Below are 19,767 nucleotides of genomic sequence, written 5' to 3'. Positions count from 1 at the left end.
AATTCAGAAGAAGAAAAATACTGAATATTTTCACTCATATGTGGAACATAGGAAAACAAAACCAAAAAAAACCCGCTAGAAATCCTACTGAAAACTTGAGGGTAGCAGAGGGTGGAGGGAGGTTGGAGAGCAATGTAGAATAGAGCCAAGGGACTACAGCGGATGACTATGGATAGCTTGGTAGTAGGTGCAGTGTGGGAACATGCATCTGAATAAGTGTGATTCTGTACCTTTTTTTTAATTTAAATTTATTTTTATATTCCCCATACAATTACAACCCCCTTATTTTGACCCCAATCCCCTGTTACCCCGCCCCCCACCCCCCATAGAGTGTCTCTGGTTCATAGTTGTTTGTTGATTTTGATATTTTCTTTCTTATAGTTATTCTTTTTCCTTGTCCCTTATTTAAGTTTTCTAGATTCCTGCTATGAATGAGACCATCCGATATTTTTCTTTTTCTTTCTGGCTTATTTCGCTGAGCATGATCCCTTCCAGCTCCATCTATGTTGCTGCAAATTGCATGTGTTTATCTTTTTTGAATGCTGAGTAATCTAATTATAGTGAGTATCGTGAACCAATGCTACATGAATTTAAGAGTGTAGTATACCTGGAGCTACCATACAACCCAGCAATTCCACTCCTAGGGATCTACCCAAAGGACACAAAAACCATGTCATATCATCATATTAGCTGCTATTAAATAAATTTAAGATAACAGCAAACGCTGAGGCAGGATTACAGATGTTATGCAGACATTTCAAGAAGCAGGCCTGAGATGCCTATCTTTAGAAAGTCCTGCTTGAATAGCTGACCCATGGTTGTGAATGGGAACTTGGACTTGAAAGGGTCTACCATTCCCTAACTGATTGATAAAGGTGGCTCACTGTGTCTCAACTGTGTGTGCAAACAATGTGGTTTCTGCTGAACACTTGGCTTTCCTTTTGGGATTGTGGGATTTCAGTACATGCTAGGGAGAGGAAGCCTATGTGGCTAGACTGCAGTTGTAATCTCAGGCACCCAGTCTCTAAGGAGGCTCTGGCACTAGTAGACAACATATTTTCATGCCGGGGAAATTAAGCAGATCTTGGTAACTACACAGGAAAATGACTCTTGCAAACTTGAATCTGGTTTCCTCCATTTTGCCCCAGCCACCTTTCTTTTTGCTGATTTTGCCTTGCATCATTTCACTACAACAAATGACAGGCATGAGGACAAATATATGCTGAGCCCTGTTAGTCCTCACCAAATAACCAATGGGGTGTGATTTGAGGAGCCTCTACCATGAGTGCATTTTATGAAACTCTTATTATTTGGGTTGACATATTATACACAATTATCATCAGACGGTTATTTCACAGAACACCTTTCTTTGATTCTGTTTTTCTTGTTATCTTTCAGGTTCCTGTACTTCTGTCAGTTTGAAGAAAGGCATAAAAGGGATACAGGAAACAAAGTCAGAAAAGAATGTGAAATAAGCAACAATCCTATTTTAATCAGAATTTTTAAAAGCACTGATAATTGGCAAAATGGCCTATACCATGAAAGCTATGAAGACAACACACTCAATTTTCTCCAACTATGCAGGGTTTAAGTCCTTTTTATAATAGTTATGAATCAAATAGGTCACTGAAATAATTATGGAAAAATGTATAACTATCACAGGTAGTATAACAATGTACTACTTGTTACATAGTTTTTGTTTCTAAACTTTTTCTTAATTCATGAAACAACCACCACCACCCACTTATTAAAGGAAGTTGTTGACAGAACGAGTCAAAATGAAAAAAGGAAAAGAAAAATGCACCCAAAATGTAGGATGAGTTGTTATTCCACCCTGTACACAGTGAGCTTGATCATTTACAATCAACAGAACTGATGGCTGAGGGAGAGTGAGTTATCTTATATGTGGATGGTTGGAAAGTTTGGTAATCTAATTGAGTACATAATCTAGTTAAGCCACAGATGATCAATTTCTGAAAAAAATGTAATATCAAAAAAGCACTTCACAATAAAACTATGCCAGATAAAACTTTGTGTTTGATAATCCAGAAGACACTTTAATCCTGGCAGACCATCATCAGTAGTTCTGTGATTGTGATACAGATACAAAGATATTCACCATAAGAAACTAACAGACTATGAGATAAACGTTTGGTTAGGTAACCAATGACCTAAAAAGGAAATGTACACCTTTGTCAAACATAGATATGTTTTCATGTGTTCTGATTGCGGTAGATTCCAAGACAATTTTCCACAGGATGACATTTAGAAGGCAACACTGAAGAGTAGGCAAATGAAAAGAGAATCCTGAGACATAGCACTAAAATAGTCAGGGACTGACTTTTTACTAATATCATGAGAATTCCCAAATAACTGAGAACTAGTATATTCAGAAATATTATTTTCTTCTGGTATATTAACTTTCTGCAATAAAATATTTCGGAGATCCCAGTGTCTCTAAACTGTGGGTCTGTAGAGGAAATCTGATCAAAACATGAAATTATCAAAACATGGTTGTGTTATGACCCCCTATAAATTAGGGTCTGACAGAGGCTTGAGGTTATGTTGGCCAAATTTTCATTTCAGTATGCCTCCAGGAGAATGCATCCAGAATGTGAGAAAAACACAAGCATTTCCACAAAAAGCCAGTAGGAAAGACAATCATTTTTCTCACAGTGTATCCCAAGGTTTTGACAATTATGGAAAATGTTGGCATGTGTACTCACTAGGACACACTTTCCCCAACCCTAGGTGTATGTGTAGCATTATCCTTACAAAAAAGGTTGTCATGACCTTGGTAGATATGATTACTTTTCCATATTTGAACATTGAATGTACCAGTCATTTAAATAGTTGTTCTAGGATGCTAAAATTGTTCTTTTAAAAATTACTATCAAAGAGATTTTAAAAATTAAATCCAACTTACACTTCAATATATTTACTTGATACAAGTGATACTTCTCCTCCTTAAAATTCCAATTTAAAAAAATGTTTGCAACATTGCTTCCTGATTCCTGTCTTACTGTTGTTCTTGAGTCCATTCTTCAGTCATTTTATTAACTTCCTTGACCATCCATTCAGGCTGGTATTCCCAAGGTATTGTCAATGGCCTTCTCCTTAATCCATATGTTCTTCATCACAGACAGTTCATTCAGATCTATGATGCTGCCTTATAATTACTGTAAGATTATTTCAAATATGTATCTCTAACCTTGAGCTTTAGCTCCAGCTAGAAATTTCTATTATCCAAGTAGCCAAGAAAAAATGTTGGTCTTCCCTGCTGACCTGATGTTCTTCTTTGTTCATGAGACAAAGTCCTACTCATTCTTGTCCAAGGAAAATGCTAGGGCTCACCCCAGAAACCTATGAATCATCTTGGATTGATCTCTAGGTCCCTTAACTTTTTATACTCAATAATCACTAAGTTCTTTACCTGCCTCTCCTTTACATTTCCACTCTATTGCTCTGGGCAAGCATGGTTCTTCCCTTATGGCTTGCACAGGAAATAAGCGCAAACTAAATCCCAAAACCACCTACAATAATTACTGTTATTTCATAATGAATACATTTTTAGAGCAAAACAACTGAGACAGAAAGCCTAGAAAACCCACCTTTTCCCCCTTTTTATTTTAACGAGGTAACAGTTTCCAAAACTGTAGATTCAAGGGTACAATATCTTACAACACCAATTGTATATATCACCACTCACCCACCATGAAAAAAAATCAACATTTTAAATGGAATAAATTGAGCTTGCTGACTTGGCTTATTTCAGCATGGATATGTGAAAACTTCAGAATGGACTAATACTAGCTCCAAAAAACTTATCTCACAATCTCTTTATGATTTCCTTCAACCTTTACATGAAGGGTTAGCAAACTCTGGCCCATAGACAAACTCCACCCTGCATCTGATTTTAAAAATAAAGCTTCATTGGAGCGCAGTCATATCTAGTCCCTTATGGCCTGTGACTGCTTCCCATTACAATGGCAGAGTTGAGCAGACATGACAAAGACCACATGGATTAAAACATTTACTAACAGTCCTTTACAGGAAAAGCTCTCTAATTCCTGCTTTAAAATACAATAACCACAGTGCCCTAACTCTCAAATCCAAGCTTGTTACTCTAATGCTGAAAATTCTTCAATGAATCCCTGTAGCAAACAGAGCTAGCACCTTCCCTAATAGCCAACCATTCTCATTCTTTGCTATTGTTGAAGAATCTCGAGTTGGAGCCCCTCCACAGTTCCACAGAGAAATGATTGTCCTGAGCTAATCACAGTAACCACGTTTCCTTTACCAGTGACTGGTTTATGGGTGTGCTTATGATGTAATCCAACCAATACAGTGTTAGGGGACGTCTACTGCAAGCTTCTGAGTTTATTTCCTGTTTAAAAGAGACACATGAAAAAAAGCAGCCTTTTAGCCTCTGGATATTGTTATGGGAGAATATGATGTTTGGAATCACTGCTATTAGCCAACCAGGCAAGAGAACAAACAAAACACCCCCAACCCCACAACTGAAAGAGGGACAACTGGAATCCTGATGATATCACTGAACCCCCAAACAATCCTGATTCCTATCATTTCAGCCACTGTTATTTAAGTCACCTGTTAACTGTTGCTAAAAGCCTTCTACCTGATAAATCTCCCAAGGTGCACAGGGTTCAGGGGAGGAGTCCTTCCTTTATACTACCATCAGGCTGTCATCAGCTTGCCCTCGCTAGTTATTCACCTCTTTTCCAGCCATTCCCAGAGCACGCTTTTCATACCAACAAAGCGAACACCTTATGAATTTGGCAAAATTAACTCCTGTATCAAAGTCTTTGCACTACTGCTCACTTTTTAAAAACTCGAATTCCTTACCAAGAATTTAAAGTATCTGGCACTTATTAAACAGCAACCAAAAACAAAAACAAGTAACTTTTGTTACTACTTTTTTGACTTCTATACTATCAATAGGTATCTTTTTTTTGGTAAAAATTTATTTATTTATACATATAATAACTGGGTACAGGCCAGAAGTGCAGGGGGTGAGCAGATTCACCAGAGACAGAGTGGGGAACAGAATAGGCAGACTGACTGAAAAAACACTGCTGAGGGGAGCAGCGGGCGAGTCAGGGTAGCTCCCTGGCCGGCTGGGGATCAAACTCGTGCTGCAGAGGCTGAGGATAGCTTCACAGTGCTTTGCTTAACCCCTTGCACCACCAGGGAGGCCCTCAATAGATCATCTTAAGAATGATCTCTTCTTGGACCTCCCTGGTGGCGCAGGCGGTTGAGCGCAGCACTGTGAAGCTGTCTGCAGCCTCTGTAGTGCCGGTTCGATCCCCACTGCCGGCCTCGGAGCAACCCACATGGTGAGCAGACCTCTACTGTCTTGCCCACTGCTCCCTTCAGCTGTGTATTTCATCAGTCTGCCTGTTCTGTTCCTGGCTCCGTCTCTGGTGAATCCTCTCACCCTCCCGAGCATGTGGCCTATACCCCAGCTCTTATATAAATAAAAATAAATAAACAAAAAAAAGATCTCTTCTTGGTATTGGTGCACACTGGCTAAGTTTTGCAGTTTTTTTGTTTGCTACCTATTTAGAGTACCCGACAGGTGTTGTTGAGCCTCCAGTTTTAAAGATATAGTTTTTTTTAAAAAAGATTTATTTATTTACACAAGAACCGAGGTAGAGGCCAGATGTGCGGGAGGTGAGAGGATTCACTAGGGACAGAGGGAGGAACAGAACAGGCAGACCAACTGAAATACACTGCTGAGGGGAGCAGCGGGAGAGACAGGAGAGATCTGCAGTGCCATGTGGGTATCTCTGCCACTGGCAGGACAACAGGTACTGCAGAGGCTGCGGACAGCCTCACAGCGCTGCACTCAACCTCCTACACCACCAGGGAGGCCCAAGATATAGTTACTTTTTTAGTGAGAAAAAGCATGATGTAATAATTAATTTACATTTAACATATGCAATCCACTTGTTGGAAAAACTGAATAAAGATCATTTTTAAAACAAGTCCCATTTGTTATGTTATTAGGAAGAACATAGCATACTAACTAATAACCTTTTTCTTTTTTATAAAAGGTGTTATATGGTATTTTAGGGTCCATGGGAACTAAATAAGTGACTTTTTTTTCAGAAAGACAACACTGTCTCAGATTTTAAATTATCTACAATTAATTTTCTAAACAATTGTGAAAACCAGACTATGAAGAACTTAATATACGTGTAATTGAGCACATCAATCTTTTTCATTATCAAAACTCCTTTATTTTTTCTTTCTTTACCTATAGTAGGAACACCAAGAGTCGTTCACTATCTAAAGTCTTACCTGGATTGCTAATTGCTGAAGAAGAATGAAGTCTCTTTTCTTCTTCATATTGAGAAATTAGTTGATGATTGTTGTGATTAAAAAAAGGTGATAATCATATTACTATTTTAACAGTAGTTTCATATAATATCAAAAGGATAATTATCCTGTATACTTCAAATCTGTACGGTCTACAAATTTTTACAAAACGTAATTTAAAAGGGGCCTCCCCGGTGGCGCAGCAGTTGAGTGCTGGGCTGCGAAGCTGCCGACAGCCTCTGCAGCACCAGCTCGATCCCCGGCTGCTGCCGAGGGTCCCACATGGCGCGACAGACCTCTCCTGCCACTCCCGCCGCTCCCCTCAGCAGTGTACTTCGGTCCTTCTGCCTGTTCTGTTCCCTGCTCTGGCTCTGGTGAATTCTCTCACCCTCCCGCGCTTCTAACTGTACCCAGTGTTTGTATAAACAAATAAATAAATCTTTTAAAAAAAAACATAATTTATTTATTTTTTTAATTTTTTTATTTTATTTATTTATTTGATTGTTTGTTTATACATGCACTGGGTACAGTCAGAAGCGCGGGAGGGTGAGAGAACTCACCAGAGCCAGAGTGGGGAGCAGAGCAGGCAGAAGGACCAACGTACACCGCCGAGGGGAGCAGTGGGCGGCAGGAGAGGTCCGCGCTCCATGTGGGACCCTCCTCTGTTGGCCTGGGAGCAGCCGGGGATGGAACCGGCGCCGCAGAGACCGCGGGCAGCTTCGCAACCCAGCGCTCAACTGCTGTGCCACCGGGGAGGCCCAAAAACCATAATTTAAAGAAGGAAAAAGAGGAAGGTGAAGCAGTCATGAAATGAGGGCAGTATAACTCAGAAGCTCATACACAGTGGAAGACGTCTTGAACTCAGAACGAGTCCAAGGCTCTATAACCAACAGCTTTTTCCTCCTGGACAAGTCACTTCCCTTCAGCTCAAAACCTTTCTCCATAAAACGGGGGTCTGATTGCCTTATTTTAAAGGCAATCAGATTATTAGAAGATTTAATGAGATGATACGGCCTCCCGAAAATGATAAGACAAATAGTGAAGCAATAGAATGATTTGTTCTTGAACTTTACCACTGGAACAACTTTGGAATTCCCCCAAAATCTCAATGTGTGTTTTTTCATACGTTCTGACAACGAAATGTTGCAGTTTCAAGAAAATGTTATTAATTTGGGTTATTAGTGACTTTCTTTGTAGTTTGTAGCTCAAGGTTTTAGCTATTACAAATCTGTAACTAAACTTATTATAAATGTCACCTCATTAAATATCATAATTTAGCTAATCACAACAAGAGCAGAAAACTAAGAAGACAAACCTGGCTTTGCCTACTACTAGTCCTTCTCTACCTACTCAAACCCTGAACCAGCAGATCTTTATTGGAATAGTGTTCACTGCCATGTTCATCTCTAACTGACTTGGAAAATATAATCTAACTTTTATAACTCATGGATACTGGTGAATCATGGATGGGTCTTGGCTTTCCCATTGTCAACTAACTTACTTTAGATCTAGAGATTTCTGCTGAGTGGCTTCCTTTTAAGGCAGAATCAGAAAATAATTTGAAATTTGACATAAATATAAGTCATGTAGGGGAATTTTCATTTGTATAGGAAATAGATCACTGGAGAGCTCAGTCTTAATTGTGGAATCTCAGGCATGTTGGCACCCACTATCTCAGAATGATATGGGATTTTCCACAACCAAGAAAAGGTGTCACAGGACGTAAAGCAGCAGTAGCATACACATCTGGTAACACAGGAGAAGGGAAAGTCTGATCTCTTCCTGCAGCATTGTTTGAACCCCTCTACAGCTTACAATGGCCCCAACTAATATCTACTAGCGGGAAAATCAAAGAAGATCCTAGAAGGATAACTTACTGCAAAGGTCTGGGCATAAGGGTTTTGAAGGAAGGGGAAAGGTTATCTTTGACTAAAGTTGGGAGGCCCACCTGTCAGTGCTTTGAAGCAGTGACGGAAACATATGTAGGGAATTTTAAAAAATTGCAGCTTTGAAGTCTAAATGCAGATCACCATGAAGGCTGAGGAATCTGGACCAGCAAGGTTATCCTGGGAACAAAGGTCAATCATTACCAGACCAGCAGGACCAGCCTGTTAGCAGCATAGCAGACTAGCTATACTGCAGCAGTAGGGTGAATGGAAACCAAATCAACTCTTAGTTATGCATCAAATGCAGCTTTAAAGGAAAAATATATTAAGTAGAGGTTAAAGAAATACCACAAAAGTTAAGAAAGTCAATTGTACCATAAACTAAAAGTTGGAGTCCACAATTTACAAAATATGAAGCCCCATTAGCTAATACTCCATTAGCTAATCATAGGACTAAAAGAATCAGATTGTAAATGATATCAGCAACATTAAAAAGGAATAAATTTTGCTATATACTTTTATATATTGCCCATCAGAATAACTGTTTTTCCTCCTGATGACTTATTGATATTTTTCAATCTATGTCAGGATTATAAATTAATTCTCTTAATGATTTAATCCTTCTTATTTGAGTGACTGTTACCACTCTAAACAATACTAAAGTTTAAAAAAAAATTACTGTACCTTATAATGTTATCTACAGCATGTCTATTTCCTTCCCTCCTTCCCAACAATTCTACCATTTGCTGTTTGTTTTCACTTAAAGCAAATAAAAGTAGTGTGAGGTCATCCTGTAAAACAGTAAAAACAGTTTAGAATTTCTAAGTCACACATTTTTAAACTGAATTTTAATACTTATAGATAATATGAATTAAAATATGTAATACAGAATGTTAGAAAAAGTGATCCATCTGTTCTCACACCTCTATAATTTCTCATGTGCTCCTCCTCCTTTTTCTCTTGCTCCATCTTTTCAATAAATGCAAACTCCAAACGTTTACTGTCTCCAAGAATCATACTTCTATCACAGCCTTTACCATGGTATATTGTATTTAATTTATTATTCCCCATCTAAACCAAGAGCTTCTTGGGGGCACAGGCTAATTTTTTTTCTCTATCACCAAACTTTACACATACTAGTAATGCTTTAAGTATTTTTATTGCATTCATAATCAAGCTGAGTATCTCTTAACTAGTGTTTCTTAAATTACATTCCAAAGAATATGTACCCTTACCAGAAATTAAGGAATACACCCCAATGGAAACATTCTGTGATCATCCATTATTTGGAAATATTTTATTTTTTTAAAGATCTATTCATTTATACATACAAGAGCTGGGGTACCGGCCAGAGGTGTAGGGAGTAAGAGGACCCACCAGAGACAGAGCAGGGAACAGAACAGGCAGATCAACCGAAGTACACTGCTGAGGGGAGCAGCAAGCGAGCCAGGAGAGGTGCGCTGCGCCACGTGGGTCACTCCCGGCCGGCTGGGGATCGAACTCACGTCACAGAGGCTGCAGACAGCCTCACAGGCCACGTCCCAACCCTTGCGCCACCAGGGAGGCCCCGATTTGGAAATATTTTAAAACATTATACCTCTAGTGATAATGAAATCTGTTTAACTTTGCTTAATCCCTGTTTGATAGTACTTTTTTGTGGCAAACAAAAACATTTGAGGAATTAGGAATTGCAGTGATAGTTTTGAGAATTTTCCACTAAAGGAAAAGCATTTCTCCAGGTAATATGAGCTTGTGTGGGTCTCTTCCCTCAATGGCATCAAGATCCCAGATGTCGCCTTCAGGCACTAGGGAAATGGGCGCTGAATGAAAGATACAGGTTTCAAATGAAATTTGATTGCTTATTATTAAATGGCCCAATGGGGCTTCCCTTATTACAAGCTGGTAAGTTTTTATCTTAGCTGTCAGAAAGCTCAGTATGTAATTTCATTATCAATTACAGTAATTCTGAAACCTTAATACATATGTACTTTTTAAAAAATGCACTTTTATTCTGATTTCCATTTTTAATTCCTACTTAAAATCACTTTCTATTTTATATGAAATATTAATTAGAAATAAAAATACAATGGCTTACCAACAAAAATTCTAATAATGACCTATTTGGGTTATTTTAGCAAAATAAAAGCTACTAAATCACTTGCACTTTTTTAAGGATGAATACTGAGGAGAAAGATAAAATATTGTGTGCAACATGCATAATCTATTCAACTGTGATTAACCTAACAAGGCTGGTAGACATTTGATTGACAATATGATTATTTAGAGTACATGTAAGTATACTTCTTAAAAACACTGAGAAATTTTAATTTGAAACACTCAAACTCATTTATAAGAGATTAACAAAAATATGAAACATTATAAATTGATAAGACGGTCTTCAAATCTTGAAATCTTCATCAAAATACACAAGGGCCTCCCCTGGTGGCGCAGGCGGTTGAGCATCGCGCTGAGAAGCTGTCTGCATCCTCTGCAGCGCAGGTTCAATCCTGGCCAGCCAGCGAGGGTCCCACATGGCGCGGCAGACCTCTCCTGACTGGCCTGCTGCTCCCCTCAGCAGTGTATTTTGTCAGTCTGCCTGTTCTGTTCCCCATTTTGTCTCTGGTGAATCCTCTCACCCTCCTGCGCATCTGTCCTGAACCCCGGTTCTTGTATAAATAAATAAATCTTTTTTTAAAAAAAAAAGATTTATTTTATTTATTTATATAAGCATTGGGTACAGTCAGAAGAGCGGGAGGGTGAGAGAATTCACCAGAGCCAGAGCGGGGAACAGAACAGGTAGACCGACAAAATACACTGCTGAGGGGAGCAGCAGGCGTGGCAGGAGAGGTCTGCGCACCATGTGGGACCCTCGCCGGCAGCCAGGGATCAAACCGGTGCTGCAGAGGCTGCAGGCAGCTTCGCAGCCCAGCGGGCAATCGCTGCTGCGCCACCAGGGAAGGCCCTAAATAAATAAATCTTTAAAAAAAAAATACACAACAAAACAAGCACTGTAAGCTCAGTGCTAATGGAAGCAAAGTAGGTGACCCAGTAAGTGAAGAACCAAGTAGGGACAGATCAAGCTGGAGGACACAACCCTCACATGGCTTTAGAGTTGTTTCCATGGCAATGCATGAAATGTTTTGTGGTTTAAAAAAAACACAAAACACATGTACTTTGTGGGTCTCCTAGATTTAAAAGGCCTGCTCAGCCACCATCTTGGTTACGTGCAGTTCTGCATTCAAATAAAAGGTCAGGAAAAAAAAAATACAAGGTCAGTCCAGACCAGTCAATTAATTATTTGAAAGAATGTAGGACTGTCAGACCCTACAAGGCTCTTTTCATATTCAACAGGAGCAGGATGTTTGATCATCCAGGAACAATGAGTATGAATCACAAGGTATGACTAGGAAGGAGCACAGGGCCACTGACTGATGCATAACCCTGCCCTCCCAGAGACTGATAAGCTGAAGGTCTTATCAATAAGATTGGAACCAGGAGTAGGGGGACTGAGGTACAGTTTCCATCTCAATACTGAGTCATCAAGTGGATAAAAAAATACACTTGTCAGCAGACTTGCCTTCCCACGGAAACCCTGGATACATACGCACATTTGTTCAGTTTCACCCATCCTTTTTCCTTGTTCTCCTATCCCACACAAATGATGCTGTATTATTATTCTATCAATAAAAGGCCAGGAGCTTGCTCTTTCAGCAACATCCTGCACTGGACAGTTTGCTCTACGACTCCCGTTGGTCAGTGAGGAGTTGTCAACACAACAGTACTACAAATAGTTTGTAAATAAAGTTGGTTGGTCTAGACCTTGTTTCTGGCTTCAACATCTGCGTTGTGTGCCAGAAGCTTGGCTACGATGGCTGCATTCTGACCCCGCACAGCATAGTGCAGAGCAGTGTTGCCGTCCATGTCCATGAGGTCTGGATCAGCACCATGCTCCAGCAGAATGGCTGCACACTCCTCTTGCTGGCATTGTACTGCCTGTCAGTGTTAGAACAAGAAATAGATAGTCAATTCTAGGAATTCAAAGTAAACATTTCACCCATTAGTTTTATTTAAATGAGATAAATTCATGTTTATTGTATTAATTAAGTCCATTTCATACTGACACAGTTGGCTACTACATATCTTCATCAGGGATGTCCTGTTTTCACTGTTACAGAGGTTAAGCTGGCATTTTCTCTCTACGAGGAGAGTTACCACTTCTCGATGGCCATTGGCACAGGCCAAATGGAGAGCAGTCCTATGAAAGTGAGAAGGCTTTTTAGGAAATTATAGTGTACTAACTCAAAACTGTAAACATTAAATGGCAAAATTCCCATGTCTTTAAACACATGCCCATTGGAAAGTACAACATTATTAGCCCTTATTGCTCATCACAGTAGTAAAAGAGCAGTTCACTTGACTAGTAAGAGCATGGATTCAGCTCACTTTGGGTTTGAATCCTACTTTGCTCTGTCACTTATTAGCTATTGCTTAGCCTCTTGATGCCTCATTTTCTCTTGAATAAAATGGGGATGAAAAGGAATTGTCTCACAGGCACTATTGTAATGTTTAAGTTACAATCTTTCAAAGTGTTCTAAACAATCCCTGCAGTAAAAAGCAACTCAGTATTGTTAGATAGTATTACTCTATTTATTGCCATTACACCACTTTACAAAGACATTTAAACTAAGAAAAATAATACAAATATACCTACTTTGCAGTATGTTTTAAGATTAAAGAGAGCACTGCACTTTAATGATTCTAAGATGCACACTTTCTCACATTTTACCCGACACTGGAATGCAATTTATAATTCATAATGTCTTACAATTATAACTGAGGCAGTTAAAAAAATATGTCTTTGGTACATAAGATAGAGGGGCATTACACAATCCACAGTGAGGTACAGCATATTCACGCTGCAGTTCTAATCACATGGTTGGCATTTAACTAAATTATAGTTCTTTTAAAAATTCTGGAGAAAGGGGACTAAATAGCAAAACAAAAGCATATTTTTAAAAAGTCAATCTTACTTCAATTTTCAGGAAACTTTAAGTCAAAGGAAACTGAACATTTGCATGAATATGGATAGCTCATTTATTCAATTATTTTGAGTCAGGGATGGTGTGAAAAATCAGACCTTTCCAATAATTAACATTAGCACTTAATACTACTATAAATTTTCAAAAGAGCAAGTAAAAGTTATCTTTTACAACTTCCTACCCTCCAAAATGCTTTTGTTTGAAAGGATGGAGAAAAAGCTTCAAATGAGATTAAGTCTTAATACATTCTTCAGTTTTAAATTTCATAACTTAGGCTGGGCAACATTTAGTTTCTAAGGATGAAAAAGAGTCCTGGGAGGTAGTAGAATACATCTGCTATATAACAGGTATTCAAGCTATATCTGATGAACAAAAAGAATGGATAAATGTAGATGGAGAATTCAAAATAGATCATATACATATATACACACATACACACGCATATATAAGTATATATTTACCTATATATAATCTCCATTAACAGCTCTAGTAAAGTTCCCCAATATCTCTAATACACTATATACTTTCAAGTTATCGAAGCAAAGTCTACCTGTATCCTTGCATTATAAACTGGGAATTCAGAACAATAGGTTTAAACAATGTACAGGTTAAGTGTGTAAAAGAGCTGAGGGTGCAGTTTGTTCAAAATCTTCAAAGAAATGATAATCATCATTTATGTTTACTATTTTTACATTCATACACAACTAAAAATTGTTTACAAATTAAAATAAAGCTATATAATAAAAAATGTATATAATTAAGTGTATGCTAAATAAAATCTACAAGCACATATAAAAAGATTCTATTTACTTCTGAAAGGCCAAAAGTTATCAGAAGATATCAGTCCTTCAAGAAAAAATGTAAAAAAGTGAAATCTCTGCAAAATTCATGTCTGCTCTTCCCCAGGAATATTTCATTAATAATAAACTCATTAGAATTTTTATACATGTTCCACATAGAAATCACACACTTTTTTAAAAAAGAAAAATTCACTTAAAATACAAAAGCTCAAAAATAACATTTTATCACATCTTGTACATGTTTTTGGCTAACACTACACTACAGTCTATGTGTATGTGTAATCCAAGTGAATGTAGATCAAAATGATCTACTAAAATACATCTTTGATTGTGAACACACATCTATGTGGATGCCACTTTCAAAGGTCATACTCTAGATTATGGGCGCACTGTAATTATAAAGTCTGTTATGAGTTTTTCTTAATACATTGCTATTTTAAGCAGCACTAGAAAAAAATTGTACATTATAGGTCTCAACTTCCTAAAGATATTTTTAGAATACACATAAGTAAAAGGAAAATAAATATTTGTACATGTGTTAGTTATCACCAAGTTGCCTACTGAAAAATCAAAAGCAGCTTAAACTTTAAGCAACTGTGTAAGAACCACAGCTCCTCATCATCACAAACTCTGCGGATGGAAAAGGTGATTTTGCTCATCTATTAACTTAAATTCATTTCCTACCCAGGACACTAAATATTTTTTCCCATGTCCACTGGCGACCAGATAGGCAAAAATAAATCTGCCCAATCTTCACATTAGTTTCCTTCTTGTTGATTTCAAAGAATTCTTTAAAATGAAGACATATTTTTCATCTGATACAGATATGCTGTAGACATTTTTATTTTGTTAATATGATTTGATATACAGAGAGCTTTAATTTTTTATGTTACTGAATCAAACTTCTTCCTCTTGAAGTCATTCTTAGGAAGGTCCTGGACAACATAAAAAATGAACAAATACACATTTGTGTTTCCTTCTGGTGCTTTTCTAGTTTTGTATATTTAACATTTTTAATTTCTATTTGATCTGGAACTTATTTTTATGAGATTAAAAAATCTAGTTAGTTTCTTCCAAACACAATTAGCTGGTATTTCACCATTATAATATTTCACCAGTAAATTCACATGCATTTGGATGTTTGGGCATCTTCTATCCTGTTCCATTTATTTATGTGTATTTTCAGTTGTGAACCAATTACTAGTTAGTGGAAATTTATACCATATTTTGATATCCAGAAGGCAAGCTTTTGTCTATCTTACAAACCTTTTGTAAGTTTCATCACAACAGTAAAAGACAGCATATGTAACTCAAATTTTTTAAAACCTTATTTTTTTGGTTTGGTTTATATAAAATTGATAAATACCAGGAAGAACTCGCACTTAGAGAAAATGACATTTTCTGTTCAAGAACCCAGGGCCATCTTCCCCCTTCAAAGTTTCCTTTGAAGGTCGCTCCATAAGAACATATAGAAATAGGTACAGACTGGTACCAGGTGGGTCCTGGAGTTCATCCGAAGCATGTCTAGCCTGGGCGTTGCTCTAGGATGGGAACGGTCGCTCTCATTCTGCGCTTTTCTACAGTATGGAGTGTGATGGCATGAAAATGCAAACATAAATGCAAAAATAAAATGTTGCACACGACTCTTATAACTGACACTAGCTGCATCTTTCTAAAATTGTCAGTAAAGGTAGTTTTGAGTGGACGCAAAGGGCGCGAGCGCCGGCGGGGCTCTTCTCCCCCACGGGCGGGGCGCGGCCCCGCGGCGGCTCCAGGGCCAGCGGCTGCCGAGCGTCGGCGCGAGGACGGCCGGGCCCGCGGGGACAGGCCGGGCCCCGCCGGGCCGCGAACGTGCGCGCGTCTCCCGGGTCCTCCCGCCCCGGGGCCGGCCCGCTGCCCCGTTACCTGGACATCTTGTCTCGATCATTCAAGCCGTTTTTCCCCAGCAGAAGCAGCTGCTGCACCGCGGCCACGTCGCCCGCGCTCGCGGCCCGGTGGATCTTCCCGAGGTCCCGGGCGCGGACGCAGTACCCCGGCGGCCTCGGGGCGACGGCCTGGGCGCCCGCGGCGCCGCTCTGCGGGCTGGTGGAGGAGCCCCGGCGCCACGCGCCCTTCCCGCTCCGAAAGCCAAAAATCTTCTTCATCGCGTCAGAAACTCCTCGCCGCCGCCGTGGCTTTCCTCCGCCCCCCGAGCTCAATTCCCGTCCACAGAGAAGCCAACCGGCTGTCGCCGCGGCGGTCACCGCAGCCCGGGCGGCGGCGGATTTAAATCTTTCGGACTAGGCTAGCGGTAGCCAAGCAACGACGCCACACGCAACTGCGCGGGCGCGCCTCAGAAAAATGGCGTCACTGCGCCTGCGCACCGAGAGGCATTTCCCCCAGAGGGTGAACAGTGCGCGTGCGCGAGGGCGCGGCGTCTCAAATCTCGGCGACGGCCGGCTGGCGGCGCGGGGTTGACGTCTGAAGTCGGTGGCGTAGGCGACTGTGGTGGACCTTAAAGATGCTTAAGGTCTCGTTCCCCGGAAAGCTCCTCTAAAATAGTTCTAAATATGCTTGCTCCTCAGCTTATTTCTCTTCTCCATCACCCAGGGCCCAGGACATCTTCGTGGAATTTAACAAATACAACAACAGGAAACAGAAAGCTGTTTGTTTTCATGGTTCCAGAGGTTGTGGCACTGTACGTCATCAAGTGCAAATTTAGAGAAATCAGTGCACGTATTTCAGATGAAGTGAAAATGCAAATGGCCAACAGGCATATGAAAAAATGTTCAACATCACTTGTAATCAGGGACATGCAAATCAAAACTACCATGAGATACCATCTTACACCAGTGAGAATGGCACATATTAAAAAAACTAGCAACAACAAATGTTGGCGAGGGTGTGGAGAAAAAGGAATTCTCCTGCACTGTTGGTGGGAGTGCAAACTGGTCCAACCACTATGGAGAGCTGTGTGGAGATTTCTTGACCTACTAAACATAGAGCTTCCATAGGATCCAGCAATTCCACTCCTAGGTGTTTACCCAAAGGACACAGAAACATCCATTCCAAAGAACACCTGCACCCCTATGTTAATAGCAGCTCTGTTTACAATAGCTAAGCTTTGGAAACAACCCAAATGCCCAAAAATAGATGACTGGATCAAGAAGATGTGGTACATATACACCATGGAATGTTACTCAGCATTCAGAAAAGATAAACACATGCAATTTGCAGCAACATGGATGGCACTGGAAGGAATCATGCTCAGCGAAATAAGCCAGAAAGAAAAAGAAAAATACTGGATGGTCTCACTCATAGCAGGAATCTAGAAAACTTAAATAAAGGACCAGGAAAATGAATAACTATAAGAAAGTGAAAATCAAAATCAACAAAAAACTATGAACCAGAGACACTTTTTGGGGGGTTGGGATTGGGGAGGGGAGGGATTGGGGTCAAAATGGGGGGTTGCAATTATATGGGGAATATAAAAATAAAATTTATTATAAAAAAATGTTAAGAACAAGAGTTAAAAAAAAAAAAGAAAAGAAAACGCAATTCTGAATGCCTCAACTCTCCCATTGGGCCCAGGCTCACAATATTTTTTTTTACTTTATTATTTTGCATTTCTTTCATCGAATTAAATCTCTAATCTGATACTTCTTTTAGAGCGTAATGGAACATTTAAAACTTTTAAAAATGGGTATTCACTTGTCCCAAACAATCCATGTTTTCTGACCTGGTTTAAAATACTTTATCTGACATTAAATTCTGAGATACTCTTTTCTGATTCTGGGTTTTCTATTCTTTTCCACTAAGTGATCCTCTGCTTCTTGCATCCCTACCCTACTATTTTAATTCCTTATAAAATATATTTACTATGCATTATATTTTCATTTTGTTGAGTGTTTTCTTTGCTCTGCTGAAGATTGATGGTTTGATATAATGCCACTTTTTTTTGTTGTTGTTGCCTTTGCTTTTGGTGTCAAGCCCAAAAAATCATTACCAAGTCTGATGTCAAGGAATTTACATGCTTATGTTTATTTCTGGGAGTTTCATGGTTTCAGGTCTTATATTCGTCTTTAATCTATTGTGGGTTAATTTTGGCCTGTGGTGTAAGATGGTGGTCCTTTTGCATTCTTTTGCGTGCAATTTTCCAACACCATTTTTTTGAAGAGACTGTACTTTTCCCATTATATATTCTTGACTCCTTTATCATATATTAATCAGCCATTTATAAACAAGTTCATTTCTGGACTCAACATTCTGTTACAATGTTATATGTCTTTTTTATGCCAATACCATACTATTTTGATTATTATGGCTTTGTAATGTAACTTAGAATGAGAACCATGATACTTCCAGTTTTGTTCTTTCTCGAAGTTGCTTTGGTTATTTGGGGTCTTTCATGGTTCCAAACTAATATATTGCCTGTGTTGTTTCAGTGAAAAATGCCAGTGGAATTCTGATAGGGGTTGAATTGAATATGTAGATTACTTTGGATACTATGGAAATTTTAGCTATATTGATACTTTCAATCCGTGGACATGAAATAGCATTCCTTTTATATTTCTCCTCTCTAACTTCTTCTAACAATGTCTTACAGTTTTTACTGTACAGGTCTTTCACCTCCTTGGTTAAATTTATTCCAAGATATTTTAATCTTTTTGGTCTAATTGTACTTAGTGTAAAGAAATGCAACAGATTTTTGTATGTTGATTTTGTATCCTGCACCTTTATTAAAATCATGTCATTGGTTCTAACAGTTTTTGTTGTATTGTTCTTAATGTTTTCTGTATATATAATGTCATCTGCAAATAGTGACTCTTTTACTTCTTCCTTTGTGGGATGTCTTTTATTTCTTTTTCTTCCTTAATTGTTCTGGGTGAGAATTCCAGCACTGCATTGAGTAAAAGTGATGAGCGTGAGTGCCGCGGACCAGCACAGCAATTTTATTATTTTTGAAAGTTAATTTATTTAGTATTTTAGTATATTTATGATTATTAAATTTATTCTTTGACTGGGAAAGGGATATTTTTAATACGGGACCAGAGGCTTGAGCAAATAATGGCGTTGTTTTTAGATTATTACTGTTTTTAGGATTATTTGGAACTTTATTCTGTTGGCCTTCCCATAATGTTGCCTCAGTGGCATTAACCAACAAATCTTGATTAGTACCCAGAAGGACAAAGCCTGTGTTGGGACTAAGATGGCCCATGAAGGGCATAAAATTTTTTTACTTTTTTTTTTTTTTTTACTTTTTTTCCAGGTTTTTAGTGATAGACTGCCTTCTTCTGGAAACCACGGACATACCCATAATATAAATTTATAAAGTTGCAGTAGAGCTTTTTTATTTACTTTAATAGCATGCGTTTTAATTATATTTTTTAATATAGATAGAAAAAGATTTTTGTTTTTGGTCTGTAATTGACCCATGTTCTTGTGGTGCTTTTATTTATTTAAGTAGAGATTTTTTTTAACTGTGTTGTCCGGCCTGTGTCCCTCGCGGGAACTTGTGGAGGCGTTTTAGCTAAGGTCTGTTCGTATAAATTCCGGACCAGGCTACTTCGAAGAGCAGATGACCGTTATGTCGTATGACGTTTCTCCATGGGAATCGTGGGTGTAGCCCACTCAGACTCCGTAGCCACGAGGCCGTGGAGCCGTAATCATACACTCTCACACACACGCAGCACCACGAGCATTTACACTTAGAAAAACTTT

The 19,767-nt window shown here is 38.9% G+C and overlaps 1 protein-coding gene across 1 annotated transcript in view; it reads right to left on the bottom strand.

Moving 5' to 3' along the window:
- Positions 1-16,211, bottom strand: part of LOC311183603 (ankyrin repeat domain-containing protein 26-like) — a gene marked incomplete at both ends in the record, with an annotated part of 68,283 nt that extends 52,072 nt beyond the window's left edge. Inside the window, 4 exon segments of the mRNA XM_084253148.1 lie at positions 8,908-9,019; positions 12,048-12,217; positions 12,365-12,483; positions 15,973-16,211. Of these exon segments, the coding sequence (XP_084109274.1) occupies positions 8,908-9,019; positions 12,048-12,217; positions 12,365-12,483; positions 15,973-16,211 (640 nt within the window).
- Positions 16,212-19,767: the final 3,556 nt, after the last annotated feature.

Source organism: Talpa europaea (assembly GCF_964194135.1).
Source record: "Talpa europaea genome assembly, chromosome: 14".
Lineage (NCBI taxonomy): Eukaryota > Metazoa > Chordata > Mammalia > Eulipotyphla > Talpidae > Talpa > Talpa europaea.
The sequence above is the reverse complement of the archived record's forward strand: the minus strand, read 5'-3'. Positions and strand labels throughout refer to the sequence as shown.